Source organism: Aulonocara sp. 'chitande type north' Nkhata Bay, linkage group LG3 (assembly GCF_057382095.1).
Source record: "Aulonocara sp. 'chitande type north' Nkhata Bay isolate Kocher_YH1m ecotype deep benthic linkage group LG3, A_spYH_male_GT1.1, whole genome shotgun sequence".
Classification (NCBI taxonomy): Eukaryota; Metazoa; Chordata; class Actinopteri; order Cichliformes; family Cichlidae; genus Aulonocara; species Aulonocara sp. 'chitande type north' Nkhata Bay.
Window position 1 is genome coordinate 31395977 of NC_141346.1, and position 26944 is coordinate 31422920.

Here is a 26944-nt window from a genome sequence, read left to right on the forward strand (position 1 = left end):
CTGGGAGCTGGTTCCATAAAAGAGGGGGCTGAAAGTTGAAGGCTCTGTCTCCCATTCTACTTTTAAATATCCTAGGAGCCACAAATAAGCCTCCAGTCTGAGACCAAAGTGCTCTTGTGATCAAGTATGTGACCTTGTATGTGAGGAGCGGGAAATTCAATTCTGGATTCAAAAAAGAACCAATGAGGGGGGAAAACCAATATGGAAGAAATCTACTCTCCCAATCAATGACTGTTCAAACAACTGTCCGGTCTTGCTTCTACAAGGACTTTGGTGCTAGACTGTACAGTGGGTTCAATGAAGGAGAACAGACCTCACAAGATCACAGTTTTATTTATCTTCAAAAACAGCTTCTTGATGCATCTGGAAACAGAGCTCAAAGCTGGAGATGAATCAGCTAGAGCAATGGAAGTAAATTAACAAGCCATCCATGCACTGAGTGTTTCTTCTTTCCTCGCCTTATTTCACTCTCTAAGTGTTTAAACAGCACTCTGCATTTAATTATTAGTTATCTTTAATCTCTGGCTCTCTTCTTGCCTGACTTTGCTGTCTGATTGTTGGGGTCTTCTCTGTTTTACCTCACAAAATAAATCGAGGACTGTTGTTGTGATTTGGAGCTATATAGGTAAGATTGAATTAAGTAGTTAAATGGCCTTTAATTAAGTATATGTCTAGCTCTGCTTTTTGTAGACAAGGAGACAAATTTTATCGTTGATCTTTCCCCCTGCCAGCATCTCCCTGAGTCCCGACACCGTCTCATTTGCCAGTTGGCATCCCTGTTTGTTTTCATGCCATCCCGTCGGGTCTCCGCCCGGCTCTTCCAGACCTTCCATCCTCATCACCTTCCAGCAGACTAGTCAGTTTGTAGGCCCAAATCCCTACCAGCATAATGGGCACAATGGACCCTATTCTGGCCCACTAAGCTCTCTGGACTTGCTGCTCCCATCGAGCATACCTCACTTCCTGATAGAGGAGAGTGCTTGGACAGACAGATTCTAGCCAACATTCGTGTGATAACCAGTGTGTGTGTATGTGTGCTGTTTATGAACACACACGCATGCAAACGCGAACACACGCCCTCGGGCCCTTGGAGGGTTTATCCGCACACATTGTTCTGTGAGCCGGTTGTGCTATGGGGAAGATTTTAGCTGTCACACCGCATGCTCACTTGGGTTTGATGATGGGCTGAAGATGAGGCAAGGGGTGGGCAAATGATAGGTCTTTGGGTGCAAGTTTAATCAGCAAACCAGTCTGATAACCCAATTATGGTTGGAGCCAAATGAATCGGCAGAACCTCAAACGCCTTTGCCAAAAAGGCAGAGTGAAAATACGGGCTGAAAGGACGGGACTCTTGATGCCGTTAAAGGTGAAACAAGGTGCAAGTCTTCAGCTCCCACACTCCGTCCATTTAAAATTACAGACAAAAGAGAAAGAAGGAAATCCTCCTTAGATGGGAATGTTTGGGTTAGGTCTATTCACTAATGGTCCGACTGCAAACCTAAACACCTTGTTTATCCCAGGCATGTTTGTCCTGCTCCAGATGACTGAGGATAAACCAACCACAGACAGAAAGTGAAAGTAAAGCCTCGGTTTTTTTAAGCAAATTTAAGACTAATCACATGGTTTCTTTTCCCAGAAAACAGTTCAGTGGCCTGGTATTTATGTATGTATGGCTGTGAAAGTTGTCACTCCATAAACATAAAAAAATGACCCAGCTGACCTGGACAAGCACTTGAAAACTTTTAACACTTTGAATTAACTGCTGAAAAACATCCAAACATTTTCAGCTGCTCCACAACTCATCCCGAGTAGCTCCAAGCCTCTGCGCGGCTTCCAGATTTTTTTCTTTGTGTGATATCGGACCAAACATTCAAGAGTTTAATTTCAAATCAATACAGCATATAAGCTCATGATACATTTCTTTTTATTGCTGACATAAATAAAGCAACAAAGCTTAAAAATTGTGAGATATTTCTTTAGCTTCTCCTTCATTAACTGTCTGGCTGAAATAATTTACTGTTTTGTCAATTTGCTCTACTTTCCAAAACCCTGAAGATTTTTAGTTCACAAGTGAAAACAGCACAGCCGAGAGGCTGGTCAGTGAGCCCCAACAACCTCCGATCACTTGGAAAAGATGTATATTTCCTAATTGGTTGATTGCTGGCTGTCACTGGGTATAACTGGTTGCAAAGAGATACACTTCACAAATACAGATAGATGGTGTTCTACACACAACCTCCTTTTGATTGTACTGATTGCTGCCAGGCTCCTGCAATTTCTCAAAATTTGCATGGAAAACTCGGCTGCCTGCAAACACTTGCCAACTACTCACCGAGTGGTACTGTAACATGAAACATTGCTGCAGAAACAGCCGATGCCTTCAGTGTAAAAGTAGTACCTTACCGCTGTAACCAACTTGGTTCAAAGGTTGTACATTGCTTTCGGTTTCCACTCTCCTTCTGTTAGTTTTACTGCTGCTTAGCAAGTAGTTGGCAAGTGTTTGGAAACAGGTTGGCAACTTGCATGCAAACTATGGGTGACTGTAGCTAGCGACCAAAGTATATGCAGGAAGCCTTTGGTGCAGTACTGTATCCCTCTTTGTGACCATTCTTATTGTTAGCAAGCTCTAACAATCAGTCACTAATATAGAACATGCACCAGTGTGTAAGCCTATATGACTGTAGCTCACATCATCTAGCGATGGTTTCCTAATGCTTGAAAAAGCAACAGTAGCTTGATTAACTAAATCCTAATGCTCTGATGATAAGACCTGTGTATTACCATTTGATGCACATGTATGGGCATATCATGTAATATCACTTCAATTCAATAAACACAACTGAAACTGTTTTCTATTTTTCTATTTCATGCCACTTCATTTTACAGACTTTCTTTTCTTTCTTTGATTTCAGTGCATCTTTGATTCTTTTGGTTTTTATACCTGAAACAAGTTTCTTTGCAAACTTACATTTTTATTTTGGGTAAAGAAACAAAGTGTTTTCAGATATTTTATCAGTTTCCCTTGTGATATAAACATAAAACAGCTTCTTTCGCTATTCATACTTTAGGTATAAAATATTACAGCCAAACTATCATTGAATGTAAGTTAATTAAATGGTAGCCAAAGTTTACTGATTCTGGTTTGCAGTGAAGCTCGCTGCATCAAACTTTCTAATATTTCCTGGTGGAGCTGGATTGTTAGTTTTCAACACACTGTATGGTTTTCATACTCCATAAGACAGATTCCTACACCTCCGCTCTACAATTGACTCCTTTGGGTTTGGTGATGGCTGCCATTACACACAAACTGTTCTCTGTTTTCACCCAGGTGCTTACCCCACCAGTAAATACCCTATTACTGGTCAGCGGACGATGCCATAAATTTGTGGAGTTTCCTCAGCTGTTGTCCAGGAAGTGAGCAACTTCCTATTTGTTATTTAAATGCAAACTACTATGAATCTCTACAAGAAAGTCTAAAACATGAGGTAAAAGTTTCAGAATAGGTTTTTACAGCTGTATATATGGTTTACAGCCTTTTATCCCCTGGTCTTAGAAACTTTAATTAAGTGGTATAACTGGAGCTAAAGCAACATTACACTCCCATGCGTCCACCCTGAAAGTTAGCCCACAATGATGCCAACTGCTCAGAGCAAACAGCACATGTAATTGGCATGCACAACTCATCTAAACCTTTAAAACCTCTAAACCACTGCGCAAGTATTGTAGATAATCAGGTTTGGCTTAAAAACTAATTACAGTAATCAGTGTTGAATTATCTGGTAGGTCGAGACAAATGGAAAATGAAAGAAGAGGAATTTTGTGCTTAAATACTTCAGTTCACTGCAGTATTGCAGTTGCAATAAGCTAAAGTGGATAACAGTAATCCTGTTCTGAGAAAATAGTCTCAACTACACCCCTTTCTCATGACACCATCTTATTTTGACCTTTGTGCTACATTAAAGATAAATTATCACAGTGGCGTGTCGGCATCAGTTAACCCCTTAACGTTGTGTGTCATATTTAATGCATACAGCTTTTTTGCCAGTTTTTGGGACTTCGACATCATCGGTGTGAATTTTCCCCCTGAAAAACCTAAATAAATTGCACAATACATTTTTAAGCAATTGGAAGAAAAAAAAACAAATATAGAAATATAGCAAATATAATACAAATTAAATGTCATATATGAAAATTGAAATGTGATTTATTTTTAAACAATAAAAAAAATAAAGTTAAATATACACTATTTTAAAAAACCAAACAAATTTTCTGGCAATTATTTCATGATTCAGGCTTTAAAGGGTTAAAAAAAGAGTAAAAAGAAAAGGTTAAAGGTTAAAAAGCATTCAAAGATAAAAAACATGGGTGAAAATCATACAAACTGTAAGCAACAAATGAATCCTGTTGTATCAGCAAAAACAAGACAAGTTATACCAATCAAACATCCCAAAACTAAAGGTGGATTAGCTACGAGTGGAAAAAATGTCAGCTTTCCTGTTTTATTTAGGAGAGTGTTTCATGAATTTGACCATTTTAACAAGTTTCTGTTTAAATTATAAGTAAATTTGCAGAATTGTTTTTTTTTTTTAGTAATAAATGTGTTTTCCACACTGCTGTGTTAAGTGAACATGAGGAGTTTAGGTTGCAAACACCTAACTGCGTTAATATTGAGTATCAGTTCAAACAAATGAATGTTGATTTTTTTCTTAATCTCATTGTTGGCATCACAAAGGAAATGCTGTCCCGTCGCGGCAGATGGCCCCGCCCCTCCCTGGGCCAGGTTCTGTTGGAGGTTTCTTCCTGTTTAAAGGGAGTTTTTCCTTCCCACTGTCACCAGGTGCCCTTGCTCAAAGGGAGTTGTCTTAATGTTGGGATTTTCTCTCTATTACTGTAGGCTTTTTACCTTACAATATAAAGTGCCTTGAGGTGACTTTTGTTGTGATGTGGTGCTACATAAATGAACTTTAATTGAATTGAACTGAATTTAAGAGAAGGCAAAAACTTTTGAGCTGAGGTCCATTAAAGTAGGGACCTCAGCTTAAACGTGCTTAAACGTGCTGACTTCAGATGCAAACATTGCGCCTATAGAAGTAATCTAGTATTCACTTCTATTCTTTGAATCTGGTTTCATAACATTTTTGCTGAATTGTGTCATAGAAACTGTCACTAAAGCTTCTGAAAGTCTGGATTACAGACCAACCTAAAGGTCCAACCACCTCATCCAAATCATATCTGCTCTAATGACGGCTGAGATATCCAAGAATGCACTTTTTTCCGCTCTGTTTGGGATGCCAAACAAGTCTAAAGCTTGATCAAAACAAGACATCACTCCAAATCTGGCCTCAGCGCTGTCCACTTGGTCATATCGAATGATCCAAAACGCTAGAAACAGCCAGACTTTTACTTTGAAGGAATTTTCAATTCCCCTTTACAGAGGCTCTTAATTATGTGAATAAGAAGTTGAGGAATTAAGTGAGTCCTCGTGGTTTAGATTCCTTCTTTCCTTACAACATACCAGAAAGTTGCAGAAGAAGGGAACGAGAATGTTTTACACTTGGAGATAAAAGCAAACAACTCAAATCCAGTCAAGCCTGTCACACGTCTCCACATGGATTATAAAAAACCTTATTTTCCTTAACTTCAAACACATAATATGTCCATATGTCTACGCTGCTCTTCCAGGGAGTGCAGGAGCTTCCTCCCCTCCCTCCCTGTTTCTCAGCAGCATCTACCCTTACTGCACAAAGAGATCACTTCTGATTGGATCAGTTCCAAACTGCCTTTCTGTACAATTAATTCATTAGTTCTAATTAAATGTCACATTTTCATCTCGTTTTGAATCGTTGACTAGTGTCAGTACATTTCATCATAGTTTTCGTGACGTGGGTTGCCACTGGCGGGGCAGCTCTAGTAGGTGTGATGCGTCGGTGGTCGAGCGTGTTCGTCCATAGGCCGTTTGCTGTTCTTTGTTTGGTTAAGCTTTTGAATTGTTCGGCTTGCCTCAGATTAAAAGTGTGCATGACAAAAAGCTGAGGCGCATCCTTGTGCGAAGACGAGCTTCATCCAGCTGTGTTTAGTTAGGCTGGGATTGAGATTCCTGCAGAGCTCTCTGCTAATGTGCATATTTTCTATATTAGAGCGTATCTGTGTGTGTCTCCATCAGCAGTGTGGGACATATCTCCTCCACGTATCTCCTCTCTGCTCCTTCAAAACAAGAGCCCTAAGAGGAGAAACAACAGCAGAGGCCCCTCTACTCCCATGCGATACCATCTGACGCCCACCCAAAGTGCAGCGAGGAGTCAGCGAGGTCTAAATCAAAGCAGCAAGAGCAACATATTTGCTTTTAATCGTGCTTATTTTAAAGCAGTACTCAATGTATGAGACACGCAGTGCGAGCGGATTAAGAAATACCACACACATGCTCAGACATAATTGCATGTTCTGTATTTCTGGGTGACATATTTCGTCTTGCCCTTTAAATTGATGAGCTTCTGCATGTTTAACAGGGTCTCACTGAGTTTATGCTTAACAAGAAGGGCACGGCAGCTCTGAGAATAAAATGTCATAAATGACAGTTTGCATTTATGTGGAATTGTCATAAAACAACTTTGCTGTCATCACTTTAAATCACAAGAGCCTATAAAATCAGTAATAATCAGGTTTGCACATTCCTGCACGTGTTGACCTTTGTTTGAGTGTGTTTGTGTGCTTAGACTTAGATCGCCCAGGTATTTAATTCCTACTTTGTACAGAAAAGGGAGCAGTGAGGATAAACTACAGAGATCTGGCCTCTGGATCTTTTACTCAACACTTATTTTTTATTCAGTTTAATTCTTTAATTTTGTTTGAGTTAAATAAATAGGATTGCAGCTAGTATTAGACATATAAAATGAAAGTTTAATGTCTTAAAAACTAGAAAAAAATTTAACTTTTTGGGACTAAGAAGTATATGTATCCAATGAGACACATTAGAAGTAATGTACGAATAATTTTGCACTTTAGTCGTGTTGTGATGATTATTTCAGGTTTGCTGTTTAGATTGTGATTCGTCCATATAAGCAGTGTTGGGACTAACGCGTTATTAAGTAACGCGTTACAGTAACTACGTTATTATTGTGGTAACGAGCACGGTAACTAGTTATTATGCCAAAATCAGGAACGCGTTACTCGTTACTGGGATTTAGATAGGGTCGTTACTCGTTACTTCGTGTGGTGGCTATCGCGGAGCTTCCACAGATTCAGTAACATTAGCAAGTGGTGGAGGCCAGCAGGTGGATGAAGGAAAAGCAGAAGGAAAAGAGACCCGAGGCGGCCGCCGGTCCAAGTGTGAACTGAACTTCAGGTAAGAAGTTATGACCTGCACTCTCTCTGGGTCAGATATGAACCAAGTGTAGGTGGAGTTTATTTTCGTAATTCTGACTTTTTCCGTACTGCGTGCTAGCTAGCATGACGGAGTTTCTATACAGCTGGGTGGGTGCTATGAAGTTAATGATGTTGAACTTTATTTTGTTAATAAGTTATTAGAGTTGCCAACCGTCCCGTCTGGTATTCAGAGAAAATATTACGCGTTTCGTATTGAGGTGAAAAGGAACAGTTTGTCCCGTAATTCAGCTACAATGAAAAAGACACAAAGCTGGAGTTATTCTGTGTTTACGCTGCACAGCTGCCTCTTCTTCTCTCATCCTCTCACCCTCCCTCTCCCGTTTCTACTTCAATCATGAAAACTGATCAATGATCAGCTGATCGTCTTTTCTCTCTTGTTTGTTTATCGCTCACTTTGCGCCGAAAGAGGAAACCAGCGGATGTCGCGCTAAACAACAGCAGCACGTTTAAGCTTGATCAGCTGTTGTTAGAATTTATTTAATATTGATTTCTAGTATCAGCTGATGTTTGCTGGAGCCACAGCTGTAAAGCTGCTGGTCATGATGTCGGTTTGGTTATGTGGTGAGAGGGAAACATGAAGATGAAACCAGGAGATGTCCTTACTGAATCATCAGAGCTGAACAGGTGATGGAGAAACAGGTTTACCTTTTAGGTGACATGAATGAGTTGAAGGGAAGTTATGAACTGTTTCTGAGAGACAAATAACACCAGGATCCTTTTTTATGTAGCTGACAGCTGGTAACTGTGCAGGGGCGGGTCTAGCAAAGTGTTGCCAGGGGGCCAGGTAGGGTATTAACAGGGAGAGGGGGGCACAAAGAAATACTTTTCTTTCTTATTCTCATTTAAAATGTCTCGCTTTTAAAAAATAATTATCTGAATCTTTCAACAAACGATTGATAGATTGATGCATATATACCATCAAAACAGTGTACATCACTGTCACAACAGTGTTTATTTTCATTCAAAGGCTTTAAGATTTTTCCTATAATGGTGGGCCGGTCTCTAGTCAAAATGCCCGGGCCAATTTTCTGTCCCAGTCCAGCTCTGTATGCAGCTCATCTGCAGTCTGGTGTTGCCTACATCTTCCTATTCAGAAGGCAGAATTTCCGAGTTCTGAGTACAATCGAAAGCATCACGACTGCAGTTTTTGTGTTGGATGTAAAAGGCGCACATGACGCTGTGACGTAGGCTAGAATCATGGCAGCAGTCAATAACGGTCCAGGCGTGGGAGTTCTCTCGTGGAAATATACACATTATCTTTTCCTTTCTATTGGTAGGTGGCACAGTGCACTGTGGCAAGTAAGCAAGCTAGAAGACTGGCAATCTTGCTGGGTATCCAGTTACGGAAGCAACACATTAACAAGAGAATTCTGAGTAAAACCAAAGTTACTTTCCCTAGTAACTAGTTACTTTGAAAGTAACGAGTAACTTGAAGTAACTGAGTTACTTTTGAGAGAAGTAACTAGTAATGTAACTAAGTTACTATTTTAAAGTAACTTACCCAACACTGCATATAAGTAACGTGGTTCCCAGTGTTTGGGTAAAGATTTGCCTTATAGCAGACTGCAACTGAGACTCCTGTAGCTTCGGTCAGTGTTCAGGTTAAGAGTTTATCTCCTGCTATCACAGTGCTCCTGTGACTGTGCGACTAATGGGGCACAAAAACACAACACATTATTTTGTCTAATAAATAATGTTAATATTGAGTAGAAGTGTTGTTAACACTCAGGGCAGTCTTCTGTTTTTGCTTTTGTAATACATTTTGATAAAATAAAGTTGTATTAAGTTGGTGTAAAATGTATTAAAAATGACGTATGACTCCTTTACTTTCAGGGGCGATCGTGGCTCAAGAGTTGGGAGTTCGCCTTGTAATCGGAAGGTTGCCGGTTCGAGCCCCGGCTTGGACAGTCTCAGTCGTTGTGTCCTTGGGCAAGACACTTCACCTGTTGCCTACTGGTGGTGGTCAGAGGGCCCGGTGGCGCCAGCGTCCGGCAGCCTCGCCTCTGTCAGTGCGCCCCAGGGTGGCTGTGGCTACAATGTAGCTTGCCATCACCAGTGTGTGAATGTGTGGATGACTGGATATGTAAAGCGCTTTGGGGTCCTTAGGGACTAGTAAAGCGCGATATAAATACAGGCCATTTACCATATACTACACTGGGTTCTTCTCTTTTATCTTTTTTGCACACATAAGCAACTTAATAAAACTCAACTCTTCATTCGGCATTACTTCATTTAAAACCAGCTTCTGTAACTTTAAGCTCGACCAAACACAACTTATGTACACACAATATAACTCTGCTGCACTTGATTTTCTAATCAACACTAATGTGAATGTCGTTAAACTTCATACGATACTGGAACACATGAACGTTTTCCATCTGGAAGGCTGTATATTTTGCAGAACTAGCAAGTGTAACAATCTTAAGTTTTGGTTAAAAATACTTTGCTTTGCTGCTTCTTTATTACTTTAGCTGTATACACATTCTGCTATCAGGACCAGTGACAGGTGCACCGCCTTGCACACGAACACTTCAGTATACCCACTCTTACACCTGTCATAACTCAGCTTTAACAGGAAGCAGAATTAAATACACATACACACAAAATAAGTCTTAGATAAAATGATATAAAACAATTTTTAAAAAAAGCATCAGTTATCGTGTGTTTAGTAGAAAATGCCAAAACTGTATCACCACATGTTATCAGATGAGCCCTTCTGAACTAAACAAACTCCCTTTTCCGAGGAAAATCCCCCACACACTAAATGTAGACTTGTTGTAAATTTCACTTCCTGAACATGCCATATGAGGGCAGTAGAGTGCACTGAGATAATGCACTTTGATAAAGAAGGTCTTTAAACCTTGTGTCCAAGTCTGTCTTTAAGATTTAACACGAAACAACAATAATAAAATATTCAAAGTCTGAAGAAGATGAGAAGATGAAGAAGGAGTGACAGAAAACAGGCTGCAGAGGTCAGGGAAGTAACTTTTCTGAACACACACATGAAAACACACACACGCACGCACGCACACTTGTCTCTTTGTGTCTGTGAGTCTGTGATCCTGGTGCCCCTGACCTTCTGCTCTTTTCTAGTCTTTGTGGTGGCTATGACCTTTGACCTTTTTTAGAGTAAAGGCTGCCTCTTCTTGGGGAGTGGAGGGGCTATGAGTGTCAGGTGTTCGTGTGTTTGAATAAAGTGATTCAAGGCGAGGCGCAGGTTCAAAGCTCTCATTTCAACTCCGACTGACAGACGAGTAAGGCGGGGTTTTGTACGTTGAGATATTCTTGACAATGGGAGCCAAAATGGCCCCTTTACCACTATTTTACAAGTGTGTGTGTGTGTGTGTGTGTGTGTGTGTGTGTGTAAGATGAAGCCTAAACAAAACCCACCAGCATGCTTTAACTGGTGGACTTCCTGAAGGGGGAACCTGATAAAATATCAGACTGGGGCCCAGGAGCATGTGTGTGTGGGAAGATGTTTGTATGACAGGCCACTGCTGATAAGTTGGTCCTGAACATCACCATATATGTCGCACACACACATAGCAATACCTGAGATTTAAGCACGCGTGCACCACTATTGGCTACACTTGTTCACAAGCCCTCAGTCAGGGACGTGCACGCAAACTTAATAATCTCCAGATTGAACGATAAGGAACAGAAAAGCGAGAGATCAAAGTTATCGAAAGGAAACAAAAATCTCAAGTTGCTGAGATCTTTGTATCCTCTCTTTATCAAACAGTGAACTTCAGTGCACACTCTCTCAAGTATTTTACTTCTCTTTCCTTTTCCAGTGGTTTGAAACAAAATCAACACCACTGTCGTTACCCTTTCTTTTTTAACCTCTGATGACACCATCTCTCTGTGGCAGTGACAGAAAACTTAATCCATTTTGAAACTGTTATTTCTCTGCCAATTCCTCCTCCTTTGTTTAGGGATTACGAACAAACAGTCTGAGCAGTGTGTCCTTATCTTTTCTGAAGGTAAAGGCCTCAGGGAGCCTTTCATCGAGCGGCCTCATAGGGGATTCATCCTACCGTGACACACATCTACTATCCCTATGCCTTCATCTCACTTTAGCCGAGGTAGACGCTCTACCTTCCTCTACATTCATCCTTTATCCCTGCCCCCTTTTTGTTGTCTGTCTCCATGCGAGACAGAGAGTGTGTCTGTTTCTTTTCTCCTGAACAGAGTTTCAAATTTGGCGCAGTCTGTCAGGACTGACAGACACTGAAAGACAAATTCATTTGAACCAACTTGAAGAAAAAAAATTTGCATGTTAGAGGCTTCAAATAAGCACCTTTGCCAGCCTTGGCAAGCCAACAGCATAAAAAAACAAATACATCCATCATTTAAAGTTGCACCATGCCCATCCTTAAAACTGATAACTGGAATCAGCTGTTAATAACCGCAGATAAAAGGATAACGATTGAGAAACAATAACGTATCTGCCAACCTTTTCTAGGCCATCAATTGAAGGGCTTATCAAGCAAGTGTGCAGCCCTTACGATCAGCTTACACTACCGTTAGTAACATTTACAAGATGCTCACAGGAAAATATCCAAAATAGGAGCATCTGCACTGGGAAGGTACTTCTTGAGAACCTCTAACACTATGCAATAGTTGCTACATGTACAACCAATTCACTTAAAGACCAAGACCGAACTAACCAGCATGATTATGGCACAAGTCAAACACATATGTACTTGAGTCAATGCTGAGGTCTCACCTCATTAGGTTAGATCGTGTCAAACGCGAGGCGGTTTCATATGTCAGTTACTAACAGTCTGTCGGTATGTGGGAGTCGAATCTTCTCAAAATTGTCCAGGCCTTAAACCTCATGTGTGTTCTCACTAGTCGTAGTAAATCCATAAAAATAAGGATTTATGGAAATACTGAATAAAAACTTGCTTCCTTGAAATAGACTACATTTACAGTTCAGAATTTAATATTACATAAAATAAACTATATACAAAGTGTCTTCAAGCTTCTTGCTTGAAACCATTCATACTACACAGAGTAATTAAGCAATAAACAATTAAACTGAAATGTTTTTCATGGTTTTCTCTTTCTACTATAGAAATGTCGTTTTTTTAAAACAGTTACAGTTAAAAAACTGGACAGTCTGCGCAATGAGCTACCAGAACCTTCTCTGTCATCTTAAATATTCATGTCTTTTTATTTATTGATTCCCTGTTGTGGGTATGAAACCTCAAAGAATGATAAGTTTGTTTAGCTTTAGGTGTATGTTAGTAAAGTCACCTCATCTCATGCTGTCATGCTGATGCAAGAATGAATATCTCAGCTTGTGCTGCATCACTTCTGAGCATCAGTCTCTTTGCAAGACTCCTCATTTAAGCTAAATAACCCAATCACCCGGCTGCAGGTAGGAGGTGGCTGGACCTGACTGTAGCACCAGTGAGACGCCTTCAATAGCATCAGCCTCTGCAGTCTTTCTCTTGAGTGAGCCACTCACATATTGCAGCTGACAGTGTGAAGAGCTTCACTCCAGCACGACACAGAAAATGTTGAGCTGACCCCTCTGGACCCTCGGCAAAATCAGGAAGTCTTTTCCCCTCTGTCTCTGTTTCTGATCAGCACAGATAAAGGCCTGACAAAATTAAATAAAACACATGCTTCCTGATCTTTCTTTAATTTGAAAAGCCCAACCAAACCATCCTGTCGTCCCCAGGGCTGCCCTTTGACCCTCGAGGTTCACCCAGTTGGAGAGGATGTTTTTGGACTTAATAGATCCATGTTAAATCCACCGAACAAAAAACATCACGGAAACATGTGAACACAAGATTTCAAACACTTCTGCTCTGTATCCTCTCAGAGCCTCAGGACTTTTTAAGTGGAAGAAAAACTGAAGCCGTCGTGCAAATCTAATGAAACTAAAAACTAAAACATCAGTGTGTTATGTAATGCCACATATAAAAGCCTCTTTATCCTTTCTAAGTTTGCGAAGCTGACAGGGAAGACATATTTGGTTGGTTTTTTTGTACTTGTTTTTCTTTATTACCAGATGTCTGCTACATGCCACATTTATTTGCTGATGATTATTCTATTGATATTTTTACGCCCAGGCATGCTGGCTCTGCCCACCGTTCCAGGTAAAGTGCCCTCAAGTGCTGTTCGCACAGATGTGGGTAGGTATGAGCCAAAAAAATTGTCATGGGAAAACACGAACAACAAATGCAAGTATCACAAATATTTAAAAGGTCAACGACTGATATACACCCAACACATTTTTTTAATGAGACGCTGTACATCACACGTTCTAAAACGAGTGATTTACTGAATGAGGGGAACTTCCAAAGACTTACAGAAAGAAAAAAGGGATAACCAAACTAATTTTATTAATAAAGTCAGTGTAAAGTTTTTGTCTTTCTGGATGTTTGGAGGGAGAAATTGGGGAAAGTGCAGGAATAATAACCTCATATTAAAGCAGTTCGATCATTTAGTCTTCATCGTTTGTGTAAAATAAGAAGCCATTCATGTTGTCATAGTTTAGATGCCATGGCTCTAAAGCCATCAAAACTTGGCCAAACTTACATGTAGCTAGGTAACATGATTAGCACTTGGGTGACTGAATCCCAAATATAATAACAGTCGGTGTTTTAATAATAATTTGCTGCTGCAAATCTGGAACTTCCCACACTGCAGACTACATTTAAGTGGGGCTTACTTAGTCAAGAAGATAGTTACACTTAATCAAAAATAAGCAGTTTCACCTCTACTGAACAACAGGTGAAAACATAAAAGAAACTCAACAATAACAAGCTAAGGAAAATTTAAAAAAAGATTGCTCTACTTCATCTGTTTCACCACTTTGAGCACTTATGCTACCACTGAACAGAGCCACGCTAAACCTATGCATTTCCCTCATTTCCACCAGCTCTTCTTAGCTGTAGCTTCACATATATTATAAGAGATTCTACTGGTCTCTATATTCAACTCCCAACATGTGCCACAGCACAGCAAAAAACCACCAAAGAATTGCAGTAGTGCTGCGCTCTGGTGTTTCTAATCACTGTCTGCATATCTGTGTTCAAACTGTAGTTTTTTGAATAGTTTCTCATAGATAAAATGCAAATAAAACCTCATCTAGCAAACCTCTCAGTTATAAGGTGATGCTGGCAACTTTTCCATTTTCTCGTGTTAATTTCAAAGTTTTAGGAATCATAAAAAAATGTAATGAAACTGAAAACTTGTCCTTTTGGCCTGGTTTTCATATGCTGTGTCACATATGTCACACTTTAAAATACAATGGGTTAGAGGATGTAATTTAACCGCTGTCATGTTTCTGCTTGTTAGTAATATAAACACTGTACGGTATGTTTACAGTCCATTTATTAGCACAAGTATAACTGTATTGTAATGAATTGTATCTAGTTTGCACAAATGCAACTCAGTCCAACCCAGTATCACGGCACAGCGTGTAATAGACGCTGGTCCACCACCGTGTAGATGTCAAGCTTTGCCTCTCCAAAGCGTGAAACGGACATGCATGCTCAAGTTACAGTATCAGCAGGGGGAGGTAATACAAAGAAGGTATGAAGTACCTCCCAGGCTCCTTCTACGCTGGAAACAATTAAGCTTGGTGACTGATATGTATTTACATGTAAATGTGTTTTTGATGTCTCTTTAAATGTTTTCCCATGATTCTTCTCATGTTGGCTTCAAATAAAATATCTTCCTCTGGTGGTCGATCGGCCGATGTGTCTATTACCGCACGTCTAGTCTCTTCCGAAATCTTTTTCTTTTTTAAGTAACTGACCAAGAGTTATTAACTCCAGTCCAACATAAACAGCTCAGCTCTGCTCGTGAAGGCGGATCAATGTAGCGACACCAGCAGTAACATTGCAAACGTGGACATCACTATGCCGCTATGGTGTAGGTGGGATGTATGTGGATTCAATGAGGTGCTGTAAGCTAACACTACATCAGATGCAGCGTGCTGATGTGCAGCAGCTGTGGGCAAACTAAGGCAGCTTAAAGAGCAACTGATAAGAGATCGATGCATGGAAGAGTGATGGTTCGTGGTATGTTGTGCTTTTTCTCCACTATCAAAGTATCTGATAAATAGAGAGTGCTGCTTTTTCTTTGTGAGATGAACTCCTGATAAACCCCCTCATTTGTTCCGGTTCTTAGACGTCCTTGTGTGCAGATAGGAAATTTAAGAAAAACATAAAAGTTCCCCTTAAGGGTTCAAGAGCACATCTGCACAAAACATACGCGACAACATTTAAACGTTGTCAGTTACCCTCAACTATCTTTGATTCATATCAGCACATCCATTTTTTTACTATGTTAATAAAAGCTGACAAAGTTTCCAGCAGAAACAGCTCCGGGATGATAAACGCAATTCACGTCCGGCTGAAATCCTGACAGCGCCGGCTGACTGTTTCTCGTCCAAAGCAAACTTATCAAGAGGAAATCAGAGGAAGATATTTGACAGACTGTAGAAACATCTCACTGCTGTGTGTCTGGAGAGGCAGGGCTGTGACAGGAACTCGGGGAGAAGCCATTAAAGTGGGATTTACAAGGTAAAGAGCATTAGAGATGTCTTCAGGAGGATTTAGGGGGGCCTGCGAGGCTGCAGATGCAAGATAGCAGAACTTCCACTCGTCTTTAATATCGGGAAAGATCTTAAAACCCAATTAAAGATAATGATCTGTGAAATATTGAATATCTTTTTACTTGTCTGAATGTTTACATCATGTATGAGCGTGACGACGATCGATGCTGGGATACTGTTTTTAGAGTCCCACTGAGGCGGGAGTGTACTTAAACTCAAAACTGAGTCACAGTTCTGTGCAAAAGTCTTGAGCCAGCCCTCATTTCTTTATATTTTATTGGTCTAATGTGAACTTTAAAAACAACTTACTGATCACCAATAATTAAGTAATCCAGTTTATCTATTTTTCTGTTGTACTTGACTTTCAACATTCAACAGTATTTTTTGTTGTTTTTATTTTTCTGGACCATTAATGAAACCTGAAGGAATTCATCTGTCATTTCTAACCCAACGGCTCCCAAACTTTTTGTGCTTTAATTGAATTTAAACAATTCGTGGCTACAATAATAATAATTATATTTTACATTAAAAACACAATTTTAATTGTGGATGTTGCACATATTCCTCGATTAACCATTACAGAAACATTCAAAATCGATTACTAGTACAGTTAATTTAGGGCAGCTGTCACATAAACATTGCGTTTAGTTAGTGGTCTAATCATTTGTTAGACACTGTATACATGTACATACATAAATAACATTCACTGAAGGCAAAAACATAAATATGCTCCCTTAATTCCTTTATAGAGAAACAACCTTGAAAGCAAACAGCTAATGTTTAGGTCTGTGAGCACTGGTTTGCTTTAAGTTTAGAAACAGAGATTTAAAAACTTTCCTTTGTGGCATAACTCGAGTCTCCTTTAAACCTCGCTTTGTGTTCAACGCTTCAGCTGACAGAACCCAGTCGGGCGTCCGTTAACGGCCGTTATCGGGAGCATGCCTGAGCTCTCTGAGCTCTAACTACAAAAGTAAAACTGAAAAGAGACAAATGAGCACCTTCCCGCTCAAACGGCTCCCAACAGTAACAGTTAAAGACACAGCGGCTGTGTCATTTAGGCTTATCAGAGGGGCTGAGCAGAGGTAGGTGGCATTACCTGAGCTGTATCATTTACCTACATTTACCTACGGGTAAGGCGACACTCGTCACCATGTTATTTACCTAAAGTGGTGTACAGTTAGCAGGCAGTAAGTGTAGGGCTGCTGTGTCAGACAGTAATTGCTGTTTGGATAAAGGCTGAAAGAGACCGAGCTCACAGTTAGTCTGGCTTTAGTCAGGACGTCTAAGCAGGGATTTAATTTTGGAAATGATCTAATAATAATTTGCTGTTTTATTGAAGAGCACGATTCACTGATTTACATAAGAAAAACAGGGCTATTTTAGATAAGCAGCAACAACCAAATCCTGTTTATTTATACTAAAAGGATTTTTGCTGCGTTTCACTATTTAATATTTGGATTATGCTCACTGATTTGCACTCACACTCACACCTGTGGACAATTTAGACTCACCGATTAACCCAACACGACTACATCTATGTCTTTGGGCTGTGGGAGGAAGCAAGAGTACCTGGAGACGACCTCTGCAGAAGAGGATGGATGGATGGATTTATGGATTTTTGGATGGATAGATCGACTGTTTTTTTCATGCTTCATTTAAAGGGTAATACCGGTGGCCTCACCCATCAACAACCCAGTTTGTAGCCCGAGAGGGAAAAATCCAAGGATAAATAGGATTTTTCTGAGGAATAAAAAAAAGTTTAAAAGAATGACACTTTCACTTCGTTCTAGTGCACTTTCAGTTACTGATTTGGAACAAAGTAAAGCTCAAAGAGCAGTGACAAGAGTGTAAGATTTAAAAAGCAGGGTAAAATAGTGTGTAATCCTCAAACAGCGCTCATAGGCGTGGTTCTGCTGTTTTCTAAGCAGTTCATTTCAATGTTAACCACAAAAAAACCCCAAAAAAAAACAATTGGCAGAAAACTGTCGCAAACATGAGTAAATCAGTTTGTGCTCTTCATTTAAATATTCCCTGTTTCATAAAATGAGAACTCTCAGAAATATATATGTAACAGGCTCCCATTTCTTACATTAATCTTATGACTTCGCTCTCTTTGTGTACTGTTTTTTTTTTTTTAACGCCGGCACTCGGTCGATTCTGACTCAAAAGCAACATTTAAAACTATGGCTGATGTTTTATTGCTGTAGCAACTGTGATTTACTCATTTTTACAGTTTTTTACAGTCGCTAACAAGCGTTTGTCCAAACAGTTGTCACATTTGCAAAACTCTAAACACAATTAGCACAGCATCGGTCTGTTGTGGCCATACCATTCACACATTTCATGTCGTGTTCACCCAATATGCAGTCAGTGAACACATTTCCACAATGCTTACATTTTCTTAACAGACAAGTTATACCTCCCAACAAAACTATGGACTGTTCTTGTAGTATCTACGAATGTTAACACACAACATCCCACAATAGCAAAAACAATATTCCAAACCTTAGATACAGTATAAAAACCTCTGCTTCTGCAATGATATGTCGGTGGATCCGACATACCAGGCGGTTTTATCCCAGGTGCATCGACTTGGATAACATCAGATGTGATGTTGATGAAAACATGTGGCCTAACCCTGAAGATCGCAGAGATTAGATGCAAATCTTTTGCCTTTTTTTAGCCCCCCTCCCCCTCCCCCCCTTTTTATCTTGGCTTTTTGCTGTTGTTTTTTTGTTCAGAATGCTCCTGTGTGTTTCATGGATATTTTGTTCACTGTAAGCAATACTGTAAAACTTTCTCTGTCCTATCATACCGTGTTTCTACTGTACCTCCTGTGGTAAACAGTAAAGAAACAAAAACTTGTTTGCTTTTTACTGGAATGCTTTTGAATGTGAACATTACTGTACATGTGGACATACAGTTACCAACCAAGACATTTCTGGTGTCAATATGGTGGATTGCATGTTTCGCATGCAAATACCTGTGAAACTGAAACATAAAAGTCTATGCAGTTTTTGTAATGTCAATAATAGCCAGTATTTTGAAACCTGGTGTACTTTGATTGACTGCATGTACCTTGTGGAGTGAAAACAAGTGTTATTCTTTGACAGACTAATTTCATTTTGAGTCAGATTTATAGAGTTTTTGTACAGTTAGTGTGTGCAGAGAACGATGTGTTCTAATTTTGAAATGAGGAGTTAGTATATATTTAACAAAGTGTATTTTTGGGAAGGATATTATCCATTTGGCCAATTGTGTTTTGTAGGTGTGGGTCTGTGTTAAGAGTTTAGAAAAAGTATCTGAAGTATGGGTAGGCGCTTGTTAGCGACTGTAAAAAACTGTAAATCTTGCTAATAAAGCAGCAGTTTGTATTGGAAGCATTAATATCGCCACCTTCTGTTGTTTTAGAGAGTTTGTGTTTGTTTGCAGCACCCGTCTGGCCCGATGATGCTGAAGCTGTTTTAAAACCTCGTACAGTAATTTATTAGAGACCAGCAGGATCACACTGACATTTAAAAGTTTCCTCTTAAATTCCAGCCATAAATCAGAGGAGTCAGCCGCTCTTTTGCTCGATACTGAAGTGCAAACAGATGACGGGTGATATATACTGTGCGTATGTGTCATCACCACTAATCAGTGAGCTGATTCCATCATATTCTGCCAGCCTTTGTTTGGATGTTATTGTTAATTTCATGGTAGCGGTGATGAGAAAATAAGTTCCTCGCCCGGAGCCACATGCTGTTTTGTGTTTACTCGTTGATTCGTCTTCTGGAGAAACCACATTTACAGCTATTGATGAGAACTGTCGGAGCTTGCATTACACAGTCTGATACAGGCGTCGCTTTGATACGTGTCAAATAGCGATAATGTTTCTGGGTGTTAATGTATGTAGCTGTACGATGGAGAGAGATAAGGCCTTGAACTGAAGCCTCGAGGTAATTATTCCTTAATTAAATGAAGGTAATGTACTTGTTTCCTCAGAGTAAAAACCATAATTAACTGAAACTTCAAAGAGGATCAGTGCAGTTATCAGTACAATAAACTCCTCTGTGTGACTGTAAAGCTGCCAGATAACAAAATTAAGATTAAGTAAGATAACGACGATGACTCTAGATGAATAAAGGAGTGTTTAATAGTTCCTAACATCGAGTGAACAACTGTGAAACTTGAAGTTGTTTTTTTCTTTTTGCAAAACTGTGCCAGAGTCTGCAGCCAGCCCTCATTTTGGATGCATAAACATATAGAAATGCAGTAGAGAAAAGGGAAAAAACACAGGCTCTACAATTTTAACAAGCTTGAAAGACAATATTTGGTGTGACCACCTTTATTCTTTAACACAGTCTGAGCTGTCTTAGGCATCTTATAATTTCTGATGATACTTTGATGTGTTCGTATTCCACCGATTTTAGAAAGACATACATCTTTCTCTAGAAGGAAAGTACAGAGAAATGTACATGTACATGAGCAACTTTAAAACTACTTTGTTGCAGGTTTTTAATAATAAAATTTTAAATATCTACTAATAAGAGTTTAGCTGAACTAAGAACTTCTTAGATCCATCAACTATCTGAGAAACTGGGTTCAACACAGACTTTGCTACCAAGTTGAAGACTTTCAAACATCCCTAAAAACCAAGCGATAAGTTTCTCAGGTGTTGTTATTGGACTTAAACAAGTGAAGAGGACATGAAATGGAAAGCATTTCCCCAAACTCCAGAGGAGAGTACACAGTTGAAAACTTGTGAAATACTCACCCTGCTTCCTTTCTCTGGAAAGCACCTGCACCCTCTGCTGCAGTCCAAGCCGTCACATGGTTCATCAAACTTGCCACCCTGAAGAAATAAAAAGGTGACAAATTAGAAAGAAATTCTGGGAAATGCATGAGATATGCGATAGCTGTTCCAGATCAAACTTTCAGGTGTTTATCCAAAGTGGGCGAGACATCCTCTCCCTCCTTTTAGTGGAACTGTGGGGTATAAAAGTATGACACTGAACACGCCGCTGCAAGAGCACCACTTCAAACACCTTGATAAAAATATGGCAACAATCAAACACAGCAACGCAATGAGTAAACAACGCAATGAGTCACACCGACAATATCTGCTGCTGCTGCAGCTGCCAGACACTGACAAATTTGATGTAATTTTAAAAAGGTCAAAAGTTGTTAAGGTGGATTTAGAGAAGGCAGAGGTGCTTATTGATGAAGTGCAGGAATTTCTTTTATGTATTCTCCAAACACAATGTGTGCCATCACGTTCTGTATGGTGTTTATTATCCAGTTGCACTGTTGCACTTGTGACAAGTCCAAAACCGAACCAAGACTGCAGAACCAGTGATGGGGAAACCCTTCACCCTGCAGGGCGCCATCATAATGTCATTGTGACCGGTTTGCTTTCTCAGCCAGAGGCGAGGCTTCATATTTGGCAAATAAGAGAGTCTGTATTAGTGAATAAATGAAAGCTTTATGGATGAATCTAATCGTAATCCAACTTTGTTATTAGCTTAAATAACAAAACGTACCAATCGGCATGTTAAAGGCTTGGCTCATAAAGCTTCCTGAATTTATGCTGAATTGGGAGGATTCAAAGGTTCTCACAACATGAAATGCAAAGTGTGGTCGATGTTTTTAAAGAAGCGCGGCTCTGCATTTATCGGTTTTGCATGACTAATTATACTCCATAACTAACAGCCCATCATAATCAGAGTGGACTGCTTTTTCAAAGCATGACAAGGACACTGTGTGATACAGCTTCACACAACCTTTTTCTGATGGCCACCGAGCATTAAAGAAGGCCAGACTGTACTCTCTGTGACCTCAAACCTGAAAGTAACCCAACGTGACCGCAACTGTAATACAAACCAGCTTTAACCTCTTAAGCCCCGACGTCTAACCCATCTCCTGCCTTTTGCCCCAGTATCTGGGGGCGTTGGGGGTTAAGAGATTAAACCAGCATTCAAGTTACAATCTGAGATCTGATCTAATGTCAGCGTACAAATAAGCCTGAAACACTTTCAGTGAGAGAAACTTCCGATTCAACAGTTATTATTACTATTATTGCGCCATGTGACGGCACGCTAGGGTTGTGCTGATTCTCGGGATTGAGGATGGGAGGAGTTTGCCGATTTTTTATAACATTTGTTGGGTATTTTTCATTATTATTATGATTATTTTTTATCATGTGTATTAGGTAGTGATGGTATCAGTTGAGAGCTCACATGGTCAGGTTAAGTAGAAGAACTATCATACAACTAGCATGCAACTAAAAGTGCTGTTCATGGTTCTGAAACAGCAGCAGAGAGAAGCACATGTCAGCATAACTCAGCCAGTAAGAGAAGCAGCATGCTCACACAGAGTTCATACAGTAATGATGTCTGATGTGTGTGCATTGACTTCTTCCAAATGACTTTTGTGTTTTCTCATTTATCTGCACTCAACACAGGTTCAGTGTGCGTGACATTCGGCTACTGAAGCTCTAAAACACTCCTCTGGTGATCTGCATTTACAGGAGCTTTTCTATATGAGATTCGGTCCTTATGGAAAATTTTTTTTAATTATAATAGATAAAGTTTTATTTTAATGTTCAAGCAGCGGCCTCAACAAGCAATCTCACTTTAAAGTAGACCTTTTGTGTAAATTTCTAAATGACATATTTTTATTCTTGGAGTGCCCTAGAGTAGCTTTGCATGATTCACAGTTCAAACTGATCCCTCTTTATCTTATCTCGGTGCCTCGATGCAGTCCATTCTCTCTCTGAAACAAGCTGTTTTAGCTCCTGTCTCCTGAGACAACTTTCCTCTGATTGGCTGATGGTGTAGCTGGTGTGCCTAGGATGTCTTAAAGCTGTCTGAAACTGATCATTCAGAGCAGTCTAAAGCCTTTCAGGTCACAGGGATTACTTGTAATATGTAATATGAACATCCACTACTGGAACGGATTTCAAGCTCAAGAATATGAATCCTACATGAACTTACAAAAACTGAAACAAAGATCATGCAATACGAAACGCTGATAAACATCTTTTACTGCTTATAAATACTGAAGGAAAAGACGTTCAGATGCAGATTTACCTTCTAGAAAGGTGTAACTTCAACTCTTCAGTCATACACTTTGATTTTATTATATCTGTTACATATTAATGGTAAAAAAATGAATGTGGTTTATATGTTGTTGTATCTGCAGAAATTTGCAGAAAAGCTCATAAAGTTTTATTCTTGACCTTAACTGTCTGACTTTTTGGGTCATCATCAGTCAAGACCCCAACCTTAACTCTTACTCTAATCCCATCCAATAAGAATATGTCACTTTCTATTTCTAGATTGCCTTGTCAAGGAACACAGATAACTTTTGCTCATGAAAAACTGTTCAGTTTTCCCAAAAAAGTCCAGTTTGCCTTTCTTCAAAATAAAGGGTTAGGGTTTTCAGTTGTAATGATGTGGACCTCAGAGGCAAGTTTATTTTTTATTCAGAGGGCCAAAAACTAAAAAAATCTTCACTACATGTCAGTTTGTTGGCACTGAACAACAATGCATCAGATGATAGAGACTCCCCGGTCATCACAGGCCTGAACATGTCTATTTTGCAGCTTATAAACTCCAAGTGAACTGCAGATTAACCTTTTGGGTTCCATTCCTGAGATATCTATGGAACATCACACGGCTCTTTTGGAGTTTATAGGCCACCCAGAGAGAGACAGCGAGAGAGAGAGAGAACCTTTATAAGCTGACCCATGAGTCTTAAACTACACGAGGCTCTGTAAACTTCAAAAAACCCAAACACATCCATCCGTGCTTATGGATCCGATGATGAGATAGACGAAATCTGCGAGTGCTCGTATGGATCTCTGAATTTATTGATGATGCCTGAAATTTTGTCACCTGCTCAAATAAAGTGTTGCAGTCTTGATTGTTTCTGTGTGAACCCAAGAAAAAATGCTCTATATGAAACAGCTGTTTGAACCTCTCTCCAGGGTCAAACTCGAGGGTCTTGGCTGACATTTCACTGACTGCTCATGAAGAGGAGAGACGGATAGAAAGACGTCAGTTGACATCTGACGAAGATGAAGAGGACAGATGTGGATGAGGATATGTTGTGATGAGGTTTGAAAGTTTGCAGGGTGGAGCTTATGTGTTTTCTGTATTAGATCATATGACCCCAGACTGTGAGAGCAATAATCAAGGTTGAGGTTCGCTCAAAAGTTCCAATCCAAATGGCTTTAAAATTTCTTTGAGTATAAAACTAGAGAGATTCCTGGAATTAGGCATTTTTTTCTAGAAGACAAAGTTTATAAATATTTTTAGCAAAGAATATTAATAGAGAAGGACAGACCAAAGAATACTATTGGCAACTTCACCTGCTACAAGTACTACAACTGCTGCTGCTGCATTGTGTGATTGTAGAGAAAAAAAAGTAGAGGAAATTTTACAACAATGAGAAAGTGAGCTTGGCACAGAGTAGGGAGAGAGAAAGAGAGAAGGAGGGGAAAGGTCATTGGTGCTGGTCATGCTTTTATTCCCTCTGATCTCCTCTATTGGTCTAATCACAATGACAGAAGGAGGGCAACAGAGAGGGAAACAAGAGAGGGAGAAAAAAGGGAGAAAGAGAAAGTAGGAATGGGGGGAGACCAAAAAAAAAAAATAGGGAGGGTGCTCAGATTGAACCTTTGGCAAAGAGGCTAAAGAGACAAGAAGCTAAAAATAGAAGCACAGCAAGTGATTTGGAGCATTTTTCCTAATCACAATGAAATCTTTAAAATATTTTTTTAAAGGAAAAGAGGCAAGGATGATGGGAAATCTATGGAATTAGAAAATAATAGCAAAAGAAAGAAAAGCAAAGGAGAGACTTCAGATTTGATGCTGATTAATAGTCTGTGCATCTCAGTTCTCAGATTTCAACTTTTGATTTGGGTCTGTTATCCTTCTTTTGTTAAACCACAATTTCTTCCTGGTGTATTGTCGAATGAGAGAGCACTGATTCAGATTCTCTTTGTCCCCGGGATCCTCACTTCTGGGCTCTAATCCAGGTTCCACCTGAGCAGGGCGGAGATGTGCTTGGGCACTGGTGCTTGTTCACTTCCCTCTGTCCACACCCAGACTTTAAAGATGAGGGATGATATGTGCAAACAGATGCTAAGCTGCAGATCAGCGGGGGAAAAAACTCAAGAGTAGAAGCCGAGTGATGTAACGGTGAACGCGGAGAGACAAAACATAGTCACGTGCACGCGGCAAAGAACTACTGTTAACAGGAACACGTGAGTACATTTGGACAAGCAGACACAGGTATTACACTGTACTGCTAATCCCAACACCCTAAAGCTCAAACATAAATGTCAAAGGAGACCTTTAAACATGACAGAACAGTCAAATTTTCCTCTCTATGAAACTCAGCACACACACACTTACAGAGCTACAGACAGCTAAGATTATCTCATAGAAAAGGTGAAGATATCAGGACAATGAGCTTCACAATGTGAATGCTACTTGATCATCTCTTGTGTTCTCTCGTGTGTTTAAGGCGTGCTGAGCACTTTCTGCTGCTGGACAACATAAAAGCAAAAGATACTTCATTGCTGGAGTGAAGACAGAAGCAAGCCTTCTTGTGTTACAGGGTTAAAATTAACTCTCAAGTAACTCAAACATTTCTCACAGACTTAGACTTTTCGACAAATGAGAGCATGTTTCACAGTGAGTCTGTAGAGAATGAACGCTAACTTCAGCATCTTGGTCTGCAGGTTTTAGTCTTTGTTCAGCTATGCAGTCCAGCTAAGACTGGTCTAACAACTAGTCCTCCATATGTTGCAGTTCCTGGTAAGAACAACTTCTTAACTCAAAAATCTCCGGGACAGTCCAGGAAGGTAAACTTAGACTACATCCAACTGTAGGGGAAACAAATTGGTAACAAGGACACTGATACAAAGGCAGCTAGGCAAGTAAAACAGAAAGAAGGGAAACATAACATGAGAAGCTGGTGTGTTTAAAAACTACTGGCCCACCTACACAGTCCTCCTACAGGAGCTGCAGGGCTATGAAAACTCAGTCCCTGAATCTCCCAGAGGGCGGTTTTTGTGCTACTGTTAATCCCAGGGGAGATTTGGACATTACATAGTCTGTGACTTTGTGGTGGACTTGCTTGAATCGTCCATTAGTGGAAAACATGTACTCCCAGTAATCAGGTTTCATTAGGGATGGGTATCGAAACCCGGTTCTTGTTGAGAACAGGTTCCCACTGTTTCAATTCCTTGGAATTGTTTGTCTTTTTTGCAAATATTCCCTTATCAATTCCAGTCGCCCCGAATGATGTCACCACGTTGCGGAGCGTCATTTACCTGGCAGGAAACACGGCGCCTAAGCGGCTCAAACGCTCAAAAGTTTGGTTTTACTTTACGAGAACGGATGACAACAGGGCAGCTTGCAATACTTGCAAAGTAGATGTTTCATTTAAGGGAGGAAACACTACGAATATGCAAAAGCATTTGCTCACAAAACACGCGATGACCTTAAATGAATGTCGTGTTTTTAATTCCGCTCCGGACTCGTGAATCTCAATCCAGCAGCAGCGTTTGCACGTCCTCTCCCGTTAATGCGGCAAGTAAATAATCAACTAACAGTGCATATTATGTTAGCGCGATCTGCCTTATTACAAAACCTGCTATTACTGTGCATTTAGGTGACCATGATGAGAGAGACAGAGTCTGGATCAGATGCTGGCAGTTCTCGCTGCAGTCTACCGGTAGCGTCTCCTTTCAGGCCAGGATAGACGAATGTCACCGAGCAGTGACTAAGTTTGTGGTCAAAGGCTTGCACCCATTTGCCACAGCAGATGTCCCGATTTTCAGTAAGTGAATGTGTTTAATTGTAGGCAGGGACATTACTGGATATTCTTGTGTAATTGCTACAGAATAATTTATGTTATACTTTGTTATTGCTACAGAAGAATATTTATTTTATTATTTTACATTTACAATGTTTTTTCCTGGGGACC

The 26944-nt window shown here is 39.9% G+C and overlaps 1 protein-coding gene across 1 annotated transcript in view; it reads right to left on the reverse strand.

Moving 5' to 3' along the window:
- col4a6 (collagen, type IV, alpha 6) overlaps positions 1 to 26944 on the reverse strand; it is a 146463-nt gene that overhangs the window by 41613 nt on the left and 77906 nt on the right. Inside the window, exon 4 of the mRNA XM_086276454.1 lies at positions 20721 to 20798. Within this exon, the coding sequence (XP_086132580.1) occupies positions 20721 to 20798 (78 nt within the window). The remainder of the gene's footprint in view (positions 1 to 20720; positions 20799 to 26944) is intronic.